Genomic DNA, 17,762 nt, shown 5'->3' on the forward strand with positions numbered 1-17,762 from the left:
AGTGGGACCAGAGCATACAGAGGCAGACATGGGAAGGATACAAAACTAATGCTCTCATAACTAAAAATAATATTAAGTCTTTTGGTATAATTCATCATACAATCTTACTTAAGGACATACAAAACCCCTGAAATAGGATAAAAAGTCCAACCTTAGCAAACAAAGGTTCAGATTTGACAAAAATTTCTTTATATAGGGTCCTACTCAAGCTCTTCAAGACAACAGGAGGGCTCCCTTACACTGGGACTTTTCACACAGCCTTTCTCAGCTGTAAATTCTGCAGAATGCTTTTAAATGTCAAAAGAGACATACCAAACTAAATATTTGCTTTTGGTGTACATCTCCCTCGAAGAAAGTGTAAGCAATCATTATGGTCTTAAACGGGCCCCTAGGTAGCAACTACATCTTAGCCTTTGCCCTTTAGCATCACTCTTGCTCTGAGGCACTTGGAGGAGAAACAGCTGTATACATTCCTATGGCATAAGCCCTAAATGGTCTTTGTCAATTTGCTGTAATAATCAAAGCAATTTCTAATCCATGTAAAGACTTTATGCTATATTATCTTTCACAGTGTCAAACACACATATTAGAATTTTAATAGAAATACAGTAACTGCATGCTGTTCAAATCTTGAATATCACCCAGTGGAACAAACTTAGTACCATTTCAGTATAATTTTTATGTCTACAGTGCCTGAATCGGCAGCACTGCAAAAATAAAAATCCTGTTTCTCATTCTTACTAATACAATCATTAGGCTTCCCTTTTTTAAATCCACTATTAAATGTACCTACTGAAACCCCAGACTATGTTCTTATAATTGTGTCATGTATATTATATGCCATATTCAATTTAAAAACAATTCAAGTCTACATAGCATCACACTCAACCAGTCTAGCTTTCTGTAAATTAGTCTGATGCAACTGTATAAACAAACTTTGCAGTTGCCCAAACACTGCAGAACTAACATTTACAAGGAATATAAAATTAGGTCTTTACTATTCACACAAATTTGCAAAGCTATACACCTGACTCCCAGTATTAAGTGTATGTACAGGCATTACTTAGTCTAGAATATAAAATGTACAGCGCAAGAATAAGCAAAGTTTTCAAGAGATTAGTACAGCAGAAAGATGTAACAAACAAAATTAAAATACATTAAAAATGAAAATACATTCAAAGATAGCTATATTTGATTTTACCTGAAAATTAACATCTTCTTTCTTAAATATTAATGCTCGAACTTCATCAGGATCTCCATTAAATATAGCTTGAACCAATGGTGGCTAAAATGAAGAAAAAACACATCTTAAAATAAAATCCCATTTTAGGTTTTAGTGATACACATACAGGTTTTTTTGATACATAACAGAAACCCAAGGTAATGACAAAAAACCCCATTCCAGGCAGTAAAACAAAGAAACCAGCACGAGTATTTAGAATCAAAGAAATTGCAAGTTTTAAAAACCTCAAACACACAGACATCCTCTAAGTCAATTAAATATATATGTGAAAGAAAAAAAAAAAGGAGCTGAGAAGACAAGCTTATAACAGCTGAAAAGAGAACGCCTTAGAACAAAATTAGGGTTGTCATTACATGCTGCAAATTCTATACAGTATAAGCAAACAATCCCCTTTTACATTAGCAAGTGACTCAAGTTACTGGAAGTCTTTCACCTGTTTAGACAGAGTGGGAAAGCAAAGTGCATCAGATAAGTATGGTAACAAATTCACACTCACACACATCTATTACTAAATATAGCAGGATTTCTTAGTAAGTAAGAAAAGCTGCTGAGGTATGCTAGCAAGATTTAAGTCAGTCACTTGACAGAATAAAATAATTTAAAGCAATAAAAGCACAGTCCTCAGCGTTGATCATTTTCAGAAAGTGATAACTTGAATCTAACAGTAATACCAAGATTGTGACTTATGGTAATTTTTATTTTAGCTTAGACTTGGTCTTGTTTGATATAACTATATACTCTATCAGTTCTTAAAATAAACAGAGCATATGATTATAATACAATGATCACATCAGCTTCTAAAGTGGTACTGCATAAATGTACTATTGAAGAGTGAGAAGTGGAGCAGGGAAAGCCCATTTACTTTAAATACACTTCCCCAAGCCTTCTAAAACCCCACTGCTATTACACAAGAATCAAGACCTGTTCTTGCTGCACCATAAATAAGGTTACGTGAAATAGAAAGGACCCTTGCAAGCATAAATTCTACCACTAAGTTTCAGCTTTTTCCATTGTTATTACATGCAGATTTTATCACCTTGTCTCGTTTCAACGTTGTACACATTCATCCTTATCTTAGGAATATAGCTATCAGTATCTGAGACAGCATTATAAGCAGGAAATATGCCAACAAACAACATGCCTTACCAGCCCATTTCCAGGGGGCGATGGATGTACAGATACATTTTCCTGAGGTAAATTGGAAATAAATGTGGGAGAATCATCTTCCTCCTCCTCCAAAACAACAATACAGACTCGACTCATTCGCTCCGTTTGAGGAAGCAAAAGCAAACAAGAAAATGCCAGCAATGGTATTTTTGGAAGCAGACTGCAGGTATTGCAATAGGGACCATAGAGGAAACACTTTCACCTGTTTCACAGGTCCTCACCAACTTGTGAGTGCTACTGCTGGTGTCTTAGCATCTAGAAAGGGACATTCCAATCCCCCCCCACGCTTCATTTTCCAGACTTAAACACCATGAGATGTTCAAGACACTGCTGAAAAAAAAGTTGTTCTTTATAAAATAAAAAGTCCCTAAGCATCGAAACCACAATAACAAAACCGTAGAACAGCTGATAAAAATATCCCAAGATCCAATTCCATTCGAACAGCTCTCACTGTCGCACACAGCTGTCCTTTCAGAAGCAAATTTGTCTTTGTTAATGTCACAACTTCCACAGCGTCCCTCTACCCCCACAGTGAAGTCATTGTTGCAGAAGACACGACTCCGTCCTGCAGAGGACGGAACAAGGAACAATTGCCCCGAGAGAGACGGCCGCAGCTATTCCCACTCCTGCAAGGTCAGTTTAAATCAACCCTCACAGGCTTTGTGGTGACTGAAAATAAACGTGCCTTCCGATCATCCTGCCATTCTACAGCTTCCTCTCTCAATGTCAAAAACAGTCCGGACAGAAAAACACATCTCGGTTCAGCAGTTATTCAGGACCTGCTCAGAGGAAAAAAATTCTTTCCCATGCAAGAAAATAGCTGCAACGTGCAGCAGAGCTGCAGCACATTTACATGCAATGAGTCAGACCACCGGGACAATGAACTCCTTGAATAGTACTGCCGGCTGAATCCAGCAAAAGCAGCGCAGCCGGTGTTACTCCGTCAGGGACACGAGCAATGCGGAGCGTTCATTTCTCCTTCAGCAGGCAGTAGCTGTGGCTTCTCCATCAGGGAATGCGTAAGGCAAAAATACTGTCGAGGAGGAATGCTTCAGCAAAACAAGCTAGCTACTGCACACAAAAGCTCAAATTACTGCCTTAGAAGACTTCTGCAAAAGCAGTTCATCACTCAAGTGTTTCTTTTGATCACCATGTGAATGCAGTTCCCATGATAGTCTTCATTCAGATTGAGGGGGAGGAAAAAAAGAAAAAAAAAATCAGACTCTGTACATCTTCTCTGAGCCAACTTCTTTATCCGAACATCTGTCACTGCGCCAACCTGATTCTCCTCTTCAGTTAGAGCTTCTGCTTATCAGGTTTTTTCCTTGACAAATTAAATTATACAATCAGCAGATAGCCTTGTAAAGCTCAAAGCCCAGCTCGGCTGTCCGGGTCGGCAGGAGCGGCGCAGCGAGCGGTGCCACGGCAGCGCTGCCCTGAGCAGCAGCCTGGCGAGCAGCGCTGCAGCCTGCCAGGGTGCAATGCCTGGTAATGCTCACATGTCACTTACCGGAGCACCCGGCCACCGCTCCCAGGGCAACTTCCTCTGGCACCAAAAAAAACCCGCCTTTTGCTTTTTTTGGGGGCAGTCTTTGCAGCCTGCGCCAGTTCGGTGACTAACGCAGCTGAAAACGTAAAAATTCTATAACTGAAGAAAGAGCGACTGTTTAATATTTTCCACCAAAAGCCGCAAAGCAATGTGGTGTACTGGCTTTGCTGACTAACTACACTTTAGGCAGTAAACAATTCCAGCACTTTAACTGCTTTCATATGGCACTGGTCAGAGCAGCAAAACAGTCCTCACTTAACTCACTAAAGACAACAAATGCCCCACACAAATCCTCTGAATATTAAATGAAAAGTAAAATCTTAAAGCAATAGGCTGACTATTAAAAAGCCAGTTATTAACAACCAAAGCTGTGGGTTTTTGCAATTAGTACAGACAAACACAACCTCAACTTGCAAAAAGATTACATTAAGTATAATTTAAATATAATATTATTAAAATATACCATAATAATTAAGTATACTATGAAGCCCTACAACTTGCTGAATAAATACTTCAGCTTGAATCTGCCTAAATGGTGCTGGCTCGTGGGTGTATTATGTAAATGGCTTCTGTCAAAAGTTGCTGGATAAGCTTCAGTGCTACAGGAACAGAGGGAGGGTTTTTGCTCCTGCTGTGCAGCATGAAGGCAATTCTGATGTCCTTCAGTGGCTGCTAAGAGCAGAATTTGTCAATGGTGAGCAAGTTTATAGCTCTTCAATAAAGTATTTGCTCTCAGGTTTCACATAAGAATCCAGACAGAGAGAAAGACAGGTTTAAATGGTGTGTAAATGGTTTGGATATAAATAGACCTACTGAATTCCCACCTTTGGGGGTCGCAGACAGGAAAAGCTTACGTGAACTCTTTTGCAAAAATGCCTACAGTAGCTTGATTGTAACATAACGAATTGCTTAAACACCTCCCTTTCCCCCTGACACTTTACCTTGGTCAGGGAGCCCTTGACCAAGGTACTCTTTTGCACTTAGAATAAGTTTCAGCTGCATGAAGTGTCAGGTGAAACTTAATTCTAAGTGCAAAAGAGTACCTTGGTCAAGGGCTCCCTGACCTCTAGAGTCCTGGCATGGCAGAATATAGCACCAGATTCTGATTCATCATGAAACTTCAGATTAAAATTTCTCAAAACTAACAAATAACTTTATAAATATAGTCTGTTCATTACACAGAGTCTAGTTGTTTTGAAATCTCATACTTTTGGTCTTAATTACAAAAAAGCAATGATTTGTACACCACACTGCTTTGTTCTAGCATTTCATCCATTTATTAAAAAGCAACAACACAGATTCATTCACCTCAGTACATATGACAGCTCATGTTCATCTTGACCACAGCAGAACTAGTTCAAATAAACTATGGACATCCTCAAAGCTCAGCTATTGCAACACCCTACTGTCTGCTATGGAACACAACAACCACAACATAGAAAATAGCTTGCTTTCTATTTGTGAAAAATGCCCCAAGGAACAGACACTTTAGCTTCTTGCATAACTAAACTTGCATTAAAAAAAAATTAAAAGTCAGACTTTATGTGTAAAAGCAAAATACTGGCAAAATGCATACTCAAGCTCCATGATACACACACACTTGCTAGATAATGGTTTTCCAGCTAAGCCCATATGTTCAGTGTAAGTGAACACTTTTCAGGAGTCAGTACATTTATGCAGAAAGCAAATGCCAAGGGATATGCTTTGGAATTACCAACTGGATACATTGCTAGGTAGAGATAATGCCTAACTTAGTTCAAATTATCTGAATGTGACTCATTTTTTACCTTTGTAATTAATGCTTCAAAGTCAGCTAGAAATTCAATAGTTACCTTAGAAAGTATGATTTCACAATCAGTTAATTGCAAAAATTCAGAACATTTTAACTTACTCTGATAATTTTTCTAGTGATCTCAGATAAAATACAATTAATATAAACTATTTCCAAAAGCAAGTTAACATATATCTCACCTAACATTGTATATTTTTGAATTCTGACATTACAACAGAGAGTTAAATGCCAGTACATCACAGTTTGCATTAGAAAGAGAACCAACACAACTGAGTCAATATTATATTGATTTCTACAGCAATCTAAACCATGTAAGTAAGCAAAAACACCCTGCTCATGGTAGGACTGTGTGTGTGCAACTGCTTCCATAACTAAAGGAAAACCCAGTTCTAGATATTTAATTTTTGCTCACAATTAACTGGCATTTCTCCCTTACATCCCCTTCAAGCAAAAGCTGTGCCTTCACCTCAATGCAAACAGCATCTCTAACGACCTCTTCTTTCAACTTCAAAAAACCATCCAAAGTATCTTCTGGTGTGCAAAATGCAGTTCCTAATGTTACCTAGGAGGTCTTCTAAAGACCAAAAGCTGTTTAGAATTCTACTGTGAGAAACCAAACTAAGGCTTCAATTTTTCAGCAGCTTATCTAGACTAACAACTTTCTGTGTAGAAGAGTTAATAGCAACAGAGAATGAAAGAGGAGTAAATTCAAGATGACTAATTTAAGCTTCTGTTCCTCAAACTAATTTAGGAATCATAACAGAACTTTGAGAAGGTATAAAGAACATTGCATCTCAGTTTGTATTAATAAAATAACTGAAGACAGCAGGTCATCATCATCCCTCTCCTCCAAATGTCATCTATTTCCATACAAAAGCTTATGAAATCAGAAGTAGGAAAGAAGGCTCAAAAATGGTCTAACTTAAAAAAAGAATGCCATGTCTACAGGGGTTTGAGTGGTGATCTGATGACCTCCACAAGATCTGTTAGCAAAGTAAGATCTCCACATTTAACTCTCAAATTTTAAGAAGTGCAATGATGATATCCATTTTTGTAAAAATAAAGGCTTTTTTGTGGACATGGTAGCTGTAAGGAAAAAAAAGTGTTGTAATTTTCAAACTACACATGGCTTTAAGTAAATCAAGTTTCAAGAGTCTTTAATGGGTGCATATAAAGAGAATATATTACAAGAATGCAGCCTGCAGGTTAAAACACAGATGTCAGCCATCTACGCTAGACAGAAAAAACATGAACTCTAAATCAGCTAAAAATAGCGACCTTTTCTATGGATCTGCCCTCTTCTCTAGGAACAAATAAGCAAAAGACCGTAGCAGACCTGCTGATGACACCAAAAACCAAAGGACAACCAGTATCAAAGAATCTACTCAGATAAAGATTTGCCTCTTGCCAATCGGAATTTACCAAGTTTTTTCTGGGCTGAGGTTAATCCACCTGGTTTCATGTAATATTTTGTATGATTAAAAGGATCTAGGAAAGAAAATTGTTCTGTCAGGTTCCAGTAAAAATGAAAAAACTTAGAACCAAGTCATATATCAACTTTGCAAGACAAATACCGAATCTGTGTATTTCTTCATAAGACAAAAATTGCTTTTAACAGCTACAGCTCTAAGTAAACAGGCATGCCCCAGTATAAGCTGATTTTATCACATACAGACAGAGATGAGTGTTCAGCATCACCATGAATATAAGTTACAATACTTCTAGAACACTTCTCATGAGTCACTCATCTGAACTCCTCTGCTGTTTCCTCCCCACTCCTGAGGGAATGAGGTGGAGTCAGGAAAGAGAACAGTCTAAAGCAAGAAATTAATACCTTTCTTCCTAACAGTTTTGTTCTGTTTATTCCAGAGCATCTGCATCTGCAGAATAGTTTTAACCCCTGGACTCCCCAGTTCTGCTTCTAAGGACATGCAAAATAGCTCTGCTTGCACTTCATGATACCATAGGCAATTCCTACTTTTTCTCGTGCAATTATACAGGCTCTGTTAATCTAAAGAACTATTTCACATAGTCGCATACTATCTTTGAACACTTGGCAATTAATAAAATCCAGTATCTGAAAAGCCATTTCAGCTGAAACTGAAATACAAAGAAGAAAAATAATCCAGCAGTCATTATAACTTTCCTCAACTGGAGCAAGAGAAGAAAAATAATTAATAAAAAATATCTGTGACTCAGATATAAACTTCAGTTGTATACTTAAACACCCAGTAACATGTTAAAAATATAATCTGATCAAAGAGCAATAAAGCACCTTCAAAGTGTTTAAAATCCACCAAGCAATTTTCTGTTTAAGACTTCTATTCTGTATGTCTGCACAATGCACCTGCAGACAAACTCTTGGCTGAAGGACCATGCAGCCATCACAGTACAAGATAAGTAAATACCTGAAAAAAATTATCTCTGGAGTCCAAAACATGGAGTCTAGCAATCAAACTATGCACAGACCAAAACCCAGAAAAGCAAATGCAACTCCTATTTCTCTTAAAAGAAAGTGAAAATATGAGGGTCCTGCATCTTCCAACATGTTTTCTAGCTAGGATGTCACCGAGTACACTTTCCTTTTAGGCCAGATTTAAATTCACTGCCAGGAGGAGGTACCTTGTGCACTTTCAGTGTACAACCCTGTAATCAAAATCAACAATTCATTCTTACATTAACACACAGTAGACAAAAGAAGTCGTCCAGTCTGTCTGAATTCACAGTCTCAAGGTACTTTGTAGAAAATGCGTGTGCTCAGATTTATCAGCTGCACCCAACAGCAGCCACCTCTCTGTCTTTAGGGAAACAGAAGGCAGCTATTACATCCAACAGCTTTTCTAAATAACAAGCACACGAGTCTGATGGTGATATTGTCAGTCTTGTAAAATTGACTAGAAGTCAAAACAACTCCTGTTTCAGGGAAGAGAGACCACAAAAAGGTGCACCTATGCACATATATTGTTATGAACAGTTAAGGTAGGTTTGCATCCATGAAGACAAAGACCTTGACGACCTGCTTTAGCTACTGTGGCATGGATTTTGGACAGAAGACATGTTTTTTAAGCAATTTTTCTTTCTGGGAGAAGGTAAGTGAGAGAAAATGATTTCTGATGGAAAATGGAGAAGATATTATCTTAAAATATCCATTTAGTCAAAGAGAGAAGCAGGCAAAACATTTCAGTATTTGTTAAACCCACACAAATACAAAATTATTAGCTATACACTTAAGGTTTTCACAAGCATGACAGCTTTTAAAAATGTTTTCATAATACAAAAAGCAAGGCCCACAGATCTGTTGAAAGTATTTCCACCTCTTGGCAGAGCAAAGGCAGAAAAGACACTGATAGGAGCAATTCTTCTGGCCTCCTTAGCTCCTTCCAGTTCATATCATGTCCCTGGCCAATTCTGGGTTTTGGCACTGAAAATGGCATCAATTACAATAATAACCACAGTGTCCTTCCAGGAATAATTACTGGGGGCAGAAATTTCAGCTGTGCACACCAGCTCTAAAAGCAGAGTTGACAAAAACAAAACAAAAATCAAAGGCTCAGTCTCAGCAGTTCCCGTTTGCTCTTTCACATTCAAGCACCCTCTCCCAGCACACCAGCTCGTTGCTGGGAAGTGAGGCTGGATGGGAACGCCAGCAAGAGAACAAAAATAACAACCCAGACACATTGGAAGAAGAACCCACTGTAACAGCTGGCACTGACAGCCTGATGCTTCAGGGAACGATGCTACTATGTTTCCCAAGGAGAAGAAACAGGTACCTTGGCTGGAGCAAATGACAACTGCAGAATTCCTAATCCTAATTTTATATCATCTATCACCTTGCTTTGAAAGTGTTTATACCACTACTGCACACACTCCTGTAAATTAACTAAAATATGATTCTACTAAATTATATTAGTGCAGCTGGTAAAACAACAAAGAAAATTCCCTTTGGGCCCGTGGGCACACACATACACTGAGAAGAATTAGTACATCTCCTTTGATCTACTTTTCTACTGATCTATAGTCACGCTCAAGATGAACAGAGGAAGTGCTGATTTTACATATTTCCTCTTTGAAAATTTCCTCCTGCAATACTGTTCCCACAGAGAAAAAAAATCAAACTCATTATTCATTACAGAAAAACTAGCTCACATCACAGAAGGTCAACATAACATTGCCTTATTTTTCACCATGTAATAGGTTTGCTCTTCTCTCTTCAGTAGGAATTAAGGCGTTTGTGGATAGCATATGGGATTCAAGGACAGGCACTATAACACACAAGAGCACCACAAGCCTCTCAGAGACTGCATCCTTGAATACCAGAAATTCCTTGGGATTTTCTAATGTATGGCATAACACACTTCTTCTGTCTCTGATGCAATGAAACCAATTCTCTATGTTTGTATCCCAAGGAAAAGAAGCAATTCTCACCCAGCAGCTGCTTACTCAAAAAAGCCCTGAGTGTGATCTTTCATTGCTCTATGGGAAAAGAACAAGTGCCAGTTTCCCCAGATTTGTACGCTTTTCTGGTTTGTTTTTGAACAAACTGCTGTTCCTCCAGCAGATGATTAGGAACACACTACATTTAGTCTGTAGGGCTCAGCTTCCCCACAGAGGCTCATTCAGCTAGATGGGCTATAAACCAATAACCTTTATCCTTTGCTCTTTTTCTAACCTTGGTTGTTTAGCTGTAACACTGGAAACCCCCTTAAAGGAAAGGCAGCACAATGCAAAACACCCAGATTCAGCACTGGACAGTGCTGGTGTTGAGGCTGAAAATGAGGAGGTTCTCACTGGAGCCAAGAAATCTGGCATAAAGTTTATTACTTCCTTATTAAAACTCTGCTGGGCTGCCATGCTGCTGAGCTTCTAAAGAAGAAAATGGTAGTCAGAGAGATTTCTAGAAATGAGAATTGCTCTGCTGAGTAACCATTCTGATTCAATCCCAATCTCCACTATACTGATGACATATAAAACCTTTCATTGCAGTATGTTTGATGAGCTTGGGATGACAGACAAATCAGTTAGTCTTTTCCAGGTTACATCAAGATTATCCTCCTAATACCATTCTTTAAAACACATGTGCCCATTCTTTTTCTTTTCCCCTTCTCTTTATCCTGTAAAATTCACTAGCTAATTTTTTCAGCACCTTTTCAGTTAACACTGGAGTATGCATCATTTTTGATGCTCCAAGTTATGTAGAAAGAAGAAGGAAACCTGAAATTAGCTAAGAGCATATGAAACTACAGAGATGTGGGTTCATAAATAACACCTCAATTTTGGAACAGTAGCAGGCAGCCATATAAAAATGCAACACAAATTATAGCATTCTACAAGACATTCTACATATTTGAAAAGCAATTCTCATGACTGAACTTTTATCCTATACCTTTTAACACATTTTAGGCAGAAAAGTCATATTAGTTATGCTAGTCAGAAGAAGACTTTCAAAATTTTATGCCACCAACCATGCCAATCCTTGTGGGTAAGTTGCCATGGTTACAAAATGTTTGCTTTTATACATCTGTCAGAAGTTCCTATGGAATTCCCACATGACCAAAATCAGCAGTGGCTGGGAGTGCTCCACCAACATTTAGGAACTTGAGTCAGAAACACATACCACTTCCACTCAGACTATTATCTGGGAAACACTAAAAGAAATGATTCATACCATTTTGAGCCATGGAAGGGAGGAAACAAACATCATATTCAACTATTTAAATCCTTCACTGATGACTCACATCAGTTTAGAACATTTCCAGAACCAGTTGCTTTTCTCAAGTAACAAACAGCAGTTGCCTATTCAAAAAAAATAAACAACACTGACAGACCCGCTTTCAACAGAACCATTCAACTATCAGAGAATTAGTAAAAAGGAAAGAGTTGGAGATTTTTTTGCCCCTCCACCTCCTCCCAAAGCACAAGACCCAAGAAGCTCAGTGGATCTATCTCTGCTAGCCAAGGTCAGAAAGCTCACCGACTTCCAACTGCTAACTATGCTGATTTAAGTTTGATTTTAGCATATTTGCAAGAATCAGCTTGGATATGCTGCTATAACAAACAGTGCATTACCTGTCTTATTTCAGCAATATTAGCAGGGTTTTATCTTAGTCCATGTTTTGCTTGGACTCACAGCTGGGTTATCTCAGCAGCAAATACTAACCAAATGTTAATCCAGTCACAGAAGCAAGAACATACAACCAATTAAGAGTGAGAAGTAATGAATACCCTGTGAAAAACTAAGAACCAGAGCAGAGCAATGCATCCAAAGAAGTGTTAAACAGCTCTCACTGGCTTCCAGTGCTTAAATGACCAAAAGGGGAAATAACACAGGTTGGACTGAGGAACAAAGATAAAACCTAAAGAGGAGCAACTATACAGTACAGGCTGCTTTACCTCTACTAGAAGGGCATCAGGAAGAGAACACTTCCAAATCTGACCATCTTAGGGAAGGAAAGTTTACTCAGCTTCAAATGTATGTCTGCTATTCACTTAGTCTGATAAGTAAAAGAACTAAAATGCATTATCTAGAGGAAACTATTTAGAATAACAGTGATAACAACATATATTTTTGAAGAGAACCACACAATTTCTGCTATTCGAAACACAGCTCTGATTTTGTCAAGCAGAATAGGACTACAAAATCTGCTTCTGCAAAATACCTATTCAATACTTTTGTCATTACTGAAACTCTCCTAGTAGAAAGTTGAGGGAGTCCGTAATACTGAGGGAAGGAAGAGGCTGAATAATTTCATAGCTCTAAAAGAAAACAGAAAATATGTGGCCTTTAAAAGTTTCTGTTCAGATTTTCCTACTCATTAGTCATGTGATGGTACAATCTGCCTACAGCCCAGTCTCCCCCTCCCTGTTCCACCCAGGAATGAGTGTTGCAGGGACAGAGGAGGCAAAAAGGGGGGCACATTTTAATGATGAGGGCTTTTTTCCCAGGATTGAGTTTAGGAGGGAAAGGTCCTGAATACATTCATTTTTTTAGAAGATTTAAAAGTTTTCTTTTAAAGGAAACTTTTTTAAAATCAGTTCTCTCTTACAGAAGTTATAAGCATTGGAACAAAATTTTAAATAAATATTTAACTATTATAATACTAAAAATGCATATAACATTCCTACTAGTGCAAGACTTTTAATTCAGTTTTGGGTAGATAGGAATAGACTGTGACCACAGAAGCCACAGTTCAGCTGGCTTGCTCACATGTGAAATTTTGGTTTCCATACATACCAGGACTCAAAACACTGTATGTGAGTGAGCAAAATTAATCCCAGTTGCTATGGATACCACTTTTTTTTTCTCTTTTCAGTATGTAAACAGCGTCACTGTACACAAATTATTATGATTATCTTTAAAATACTGTGTGTCAATAGCTGCCTCAAGCATCAGGATTTGCTGCTTGAGGAAAGCTAAACTTTCTAGAAGTTTTTAGGAACCCCTGACACCTCCCTCATGTCCAAGAAAAAGCTCCTTCCTGGCAACTGAAAACACTATAAAACACAGCTGGATGAAATCCACGTATTCACACACACACATACAGGCACTACTGCAGGATGAGAGAGCTCATCTAAAACTTCTGCAGCTGCCAAAATAGATGTGGCTTCTCCCAAAGAAGAAGCAAGGAGAAACACAGCTGCAGACAAAAAATCATCCCTGCCTGCTTCAAACCTTCCAAGGAGTCCTCCTTACAATGCCCACAAGGGAAGCAGCTCTTCAGGAGGAGGGCTCTTACACATCACTACAGGATAAGAGCATGAACACAACCTGCACTCCTTAGTTACTTTTCCTAACAATTTTTCAATTCTGTATTTAGAAGATTAAAAAGCACTTTGCTTAAAAAGTCTATTACCAAATAAAATTCCATAAAGTACAACAGAGTATTACTTTAGAATGCTAATTAAATTCTTACCACCCTAGAGACCTGTTTGTTTAGGTTTGGTTTTTTTTTTCCTAAGTGACATTTTTAAAAGTGTATTAGTCTGATTTTAACTGCTGGTCACCAGACAGGCTCTTCACTCCTCCCTTCCCCACATGATCCTTGCACATTCACATCCCTTTCCTGAGCCAGCACAGGCAATTTGTATGACCCAACTGTCCCTATTTACTTTTTTTTTTTCTGGCCTGCAGTTGCCACAGAGCAGTGGGAGGGTTCAAACTGCTCATTGCAACAGACAGTGATGGCTTTGCAAACCCACACCCATCAACCCAGCTCCCTCCATCAACCATGGATCAGAACTATTCCGTTCTTGTATTTTCCTTAAAATATCTCAAAACACTTTTCATCACACCTGAACTTTTCTAAACTTGGACACTATTAAAACCAAGTATATCACTCTTTAAATTCTTTCTAATTACACAAAACCATAGTCATGCAAAGAATTATTTTCTCCTCCCATGATTCAATATGTAAATTGCTTCTAATACATTTCCTTAAAAAAAAAAAAGCGTTTTGCAACATAGAAATTTCACAGATTGTGTTAATCAAACTGTCCCTACAGTACTAACAGTATTTATAAAGCATATGGTTCTATAAAAAAATACTAGAGAATTTAAAAAAAAAGCAGACAAAACCAATTATATATCCAGAATCCACACACAAGGAATTTATGTATTAAATACAAGCACAGCAAGGTAGTTACAACTTTTACACAATTATCCAACATGATCTAAAACTTGTGAGTTTGAGGGGTTTAGTATTTTTTTCAATCAGGATTATTTTGGGCTTCATGTCTTGCAAAATCTTCCTAACACTGGCTTCAATCAGTGATTTATTTAATTAAGACGACACCTAGGGGAGAACTTGCAAAGTAAATTTTGGCATTCCTAAGAGCCAACAAATTGCATTATAAAGGAATATTATCATACAGAATCAGAAAGATATATCAAAACACTACATAATACACAATACACGTGAGCTGTCTACTACTTATTCAAAATATTAAGAAAATTACCTTCTACACACCCTTGCCTCTAACACTCCTTTAGGATTAGGTATCTTAGAACCTACAAATAACCAAAACCCACTCAGCAAATAAGTGGGTATAAAAAGGGAGAGTATTTGGTCAAGTTTTGTGGCAAAAATGAGGCCACGGGGCATCTTGTATGCAATTGTTTTCTACCTCTTCTTGGCAAGAGAACTTTTGTTTTATAAAAGCATTGTAAAAAAAAATATTTCTATAAAATATAAATATATTAGGAAGACTTCAATATTTAGTAACAAGAAGTCAGTAATATGGTTAGGAATAGTCCTATTTGTTTATAACTTACATAGCAAGCTGTGGAGTGTCTTCCCCAGAAAACACCTTGTGCAACCAGCATGATCATAATGCAGAGCAATGAAGGGACACACCACTGAACTCATGAACTGGTTTGGAAACTAAACTAGAGTCTAGAAATGCATCAATAAACTTACACATCTTGGTTAAAAAACACCAAATAAGTATGAAAATGTAACCTTCAACTCATGCAGATATACATTTTTATAGTCTTGACTCAGCTGCTGTAACCTTGTCCCTAGAGATTTATTTCAGGCCCTAGGAAATAAAGACAATCATTTTTTCAGAAGCATTGATCACCCAAATTTCTTTTTGGATTTACACTGACACCTCATGGCCATTTAAAAAATACTTAAGGTCTACGCTTTCTTTGTTCTGTTTTTCTCTCCTTTTTAAAAACTCCAATTAATTCCTTTTTCTTTTAATGAAATGTTGTCCTCTTTAGAAATGTCAATCTTAAAATTACATTATTTGGCGTATTGCTCCTTTCCTCTTAGTAAGAAACTACTTAGCATTAATTTTTGATGAGCAATGAGGAACTCTGCCCCCCACAAACACTGATTCATGGAAGACTGAAGGACAAGGTAACTTTTCTCTCCGGCTTCAGACCCTGCAAACTGCAGGGAAGCAACCACAGCTGCTGTAACTCCTTACAGAACAGAGAGATCAGGAAGATAAATAGCATTACTGCCATATGAAGAATGAGACCGGAAATGTTCCTCCCCAAATGACAGAAACAGCCTCTGGATAAATTTCTGTAATTACACAAAAACCTTTTACTCTTTGAAGTACGTGAAAACCTTCAAAGTTACACACATGATTGCCTAAGAATATTAGTAAAATTCACTACTTCCTCCAGATTCTCATACTGGAAACAGAAGTGTGTTACTTTTCACTCTTTCCAACAGGGTGACATGAAAAAAACACCAAATCTCTGCCATTTTTTCCTTCTTGATTGAGAACTCTGTGTCATATCTATATAAATAGTCAAGTCACACACTACATATCTCAAGACTGATAATCTAACAAACTACTCCTTGCTATCTGAAATTATAAAGTCTTCAACTGTGAAAAATAAAGAGTAATATATATGTAATAGGCCTGTGATGTTATTTGCTAGGGGTATTACCAACTCTTTTTAAATCCTGTAGAGGTAACTGAATTAATAGTATCCAAGAAATGTTAATATCCACGGAAAAAAAGACTCATTCTTTTGAAATATCTATCTTTACCTAAATATGCAAGACAAAGCCATTTAGAGGACATTGTCAGTTCTTAAAAATGAAATGCAGCTACATTATATAATTTCTTTAGAGATGCTACTTCTAATTTCTTGACCTTCTAAGAAAGAACACTTGAATTCTATTCTTTGAAGTACTTATAACATTAATTAATACAATATTAATATTTTGGCAAAATCTGTAAAACTTTCCATGTTTAAAAAAATTATTAAAAGCAAATGTAAAAATAAGCCTTTACTCCATCTCTTTACCAACTCTAAGGGAAAAGATTCTCAAGCATTTACTCTTTATGTAATACAAGCTTTGTTTTACATATATCGAAGTGGAATTCCTGTAGCGTTAAAACATGATCAAGAAGGACAAAAAGATTCACTTTCCATATCAGAGAAACATCCAAATTCTTGCCCCACAAAACTCCTGGCTTTAACAGAGATGGAACAAGCAAACTGCCAGTCAGCATATTTTTACAACATTCCCTCCCACCCCTGCCAAAAAGCAGCAGTCGATAAATTCCATTCATCATGGAAGGAGCTTATTTTTCAGTCATTACTATCACCATCTGGTCAGCAGCTATGGAAATATCACACGTAGTCACATTTATAAAAGAATAAAATGAGGTCATCTTGAAGTTCACATTGGAGAAAGAATCCAAGGTAATACACTTACAAATAAAACTTATTCAGCTCCCCATTATTTGCATTAAAGAGCTACCACAACATCTGCACAAATCCTAGACCACACATACTAAGTGCCACAGGCATCCAGCTTTTAAACTTGGTCAAAATTCAGACTCAAGTTTTCTCTATCAGGTGCCAGAATCAGATAAAAAAATATAGGGAAAAGAAAAAATTTTAAAAAGCCAAACCAACAATGAACCTCCACCCACCCAGTATCACTAAGATTAGGATAAAAATAAAATTTATTTTCATCTGTTTAATCCACACAGTAATTTAAGTTATAGCACCCTAAGTGTTATATAGCAGCACAGTATTTTATAGCTGGTACTGAAATTTTGAAAGGTCAAAGAAAGAAACAGGCAGCATTCTGGTACCCATTACACACAAATAATGGATATGTAAAGTCTCTTATCTGTACATGACCAATGTGTTTGGATAACTTGTAGCTGTCTGGTGACCCAGTTTCCTGAATAATTTACCCCAAAAGATCAATTGCGATAACATGTATAAAGTGGACTGTATGCTCCACCCAAAAACCAATCACCTATCTCTCAGCATGTGCATTTTGGAAATACTGTAGTTAGCAATGTGTTTCCAGTATTTCTAAATAAGGACGTGCATCACTTTTGTATTGGCAGAAGAGCAAAACAAGGTTTATCAGCTACCATGGTTTTCAGTTTCTAAACTAAAACACTATAAACCATCATCTTCACAACCACTTCAGCAACAGGAAAGATGTAAGGAGGAGATGGGGAAACCAACTCTTCTTCCAGGACATTTGTCAGGGCACTTTCCTCTAATAGTATGATTTGCATTA

At 37.4% G+C, this 17,762-nt stretch overlaps 1 protein-coding gene across 3 annotated transcripts in view; it reads right to left on the reverse strand.

The window, feature by feature from the left end:
• The window catches only part of ANKRD28 (ankyrin repeat domain 28), a 119,921-nt gene that overhangs the window by 71,889 nt on the left and 30,270 nt on the right, over nucleotides 1-17,762 (reverse strand). For 2 of the 3 annotated variants that reach the window (XM_030943540.1, XM_030943541.1), the window contains one exon: nucleotides 1,202-1,285. In XM_030943540.1, the coding sequence (XP_030799400.1) occupies nucleotides 1,202-1,285 (84 nt within the window). Of the gene's footprint in view, nucleotides 1-1,201; nucleotides 1,286-2,389; nucleotides 4,375-17,762 lie in introns of those variants that run through there. The other variant, XM_030943539.1, reaches the window with a different exon arrangement.

The sequence above is a fragment of the Camarhynchus parvulus genome, chromosome 2, assembly GCF_901933205.1.
Source record: "Camarhynchus parvulus chromosome 2, STF_HiC, whole genome shotgun sequence".
Taxonomy (NCBI): domain Eukaryota; kingdom Metazoa; phylum Chordata; class Aves; order Passeriformes; family Thraupidae; genus Camarhynchus; species Camarhynchus parvulus.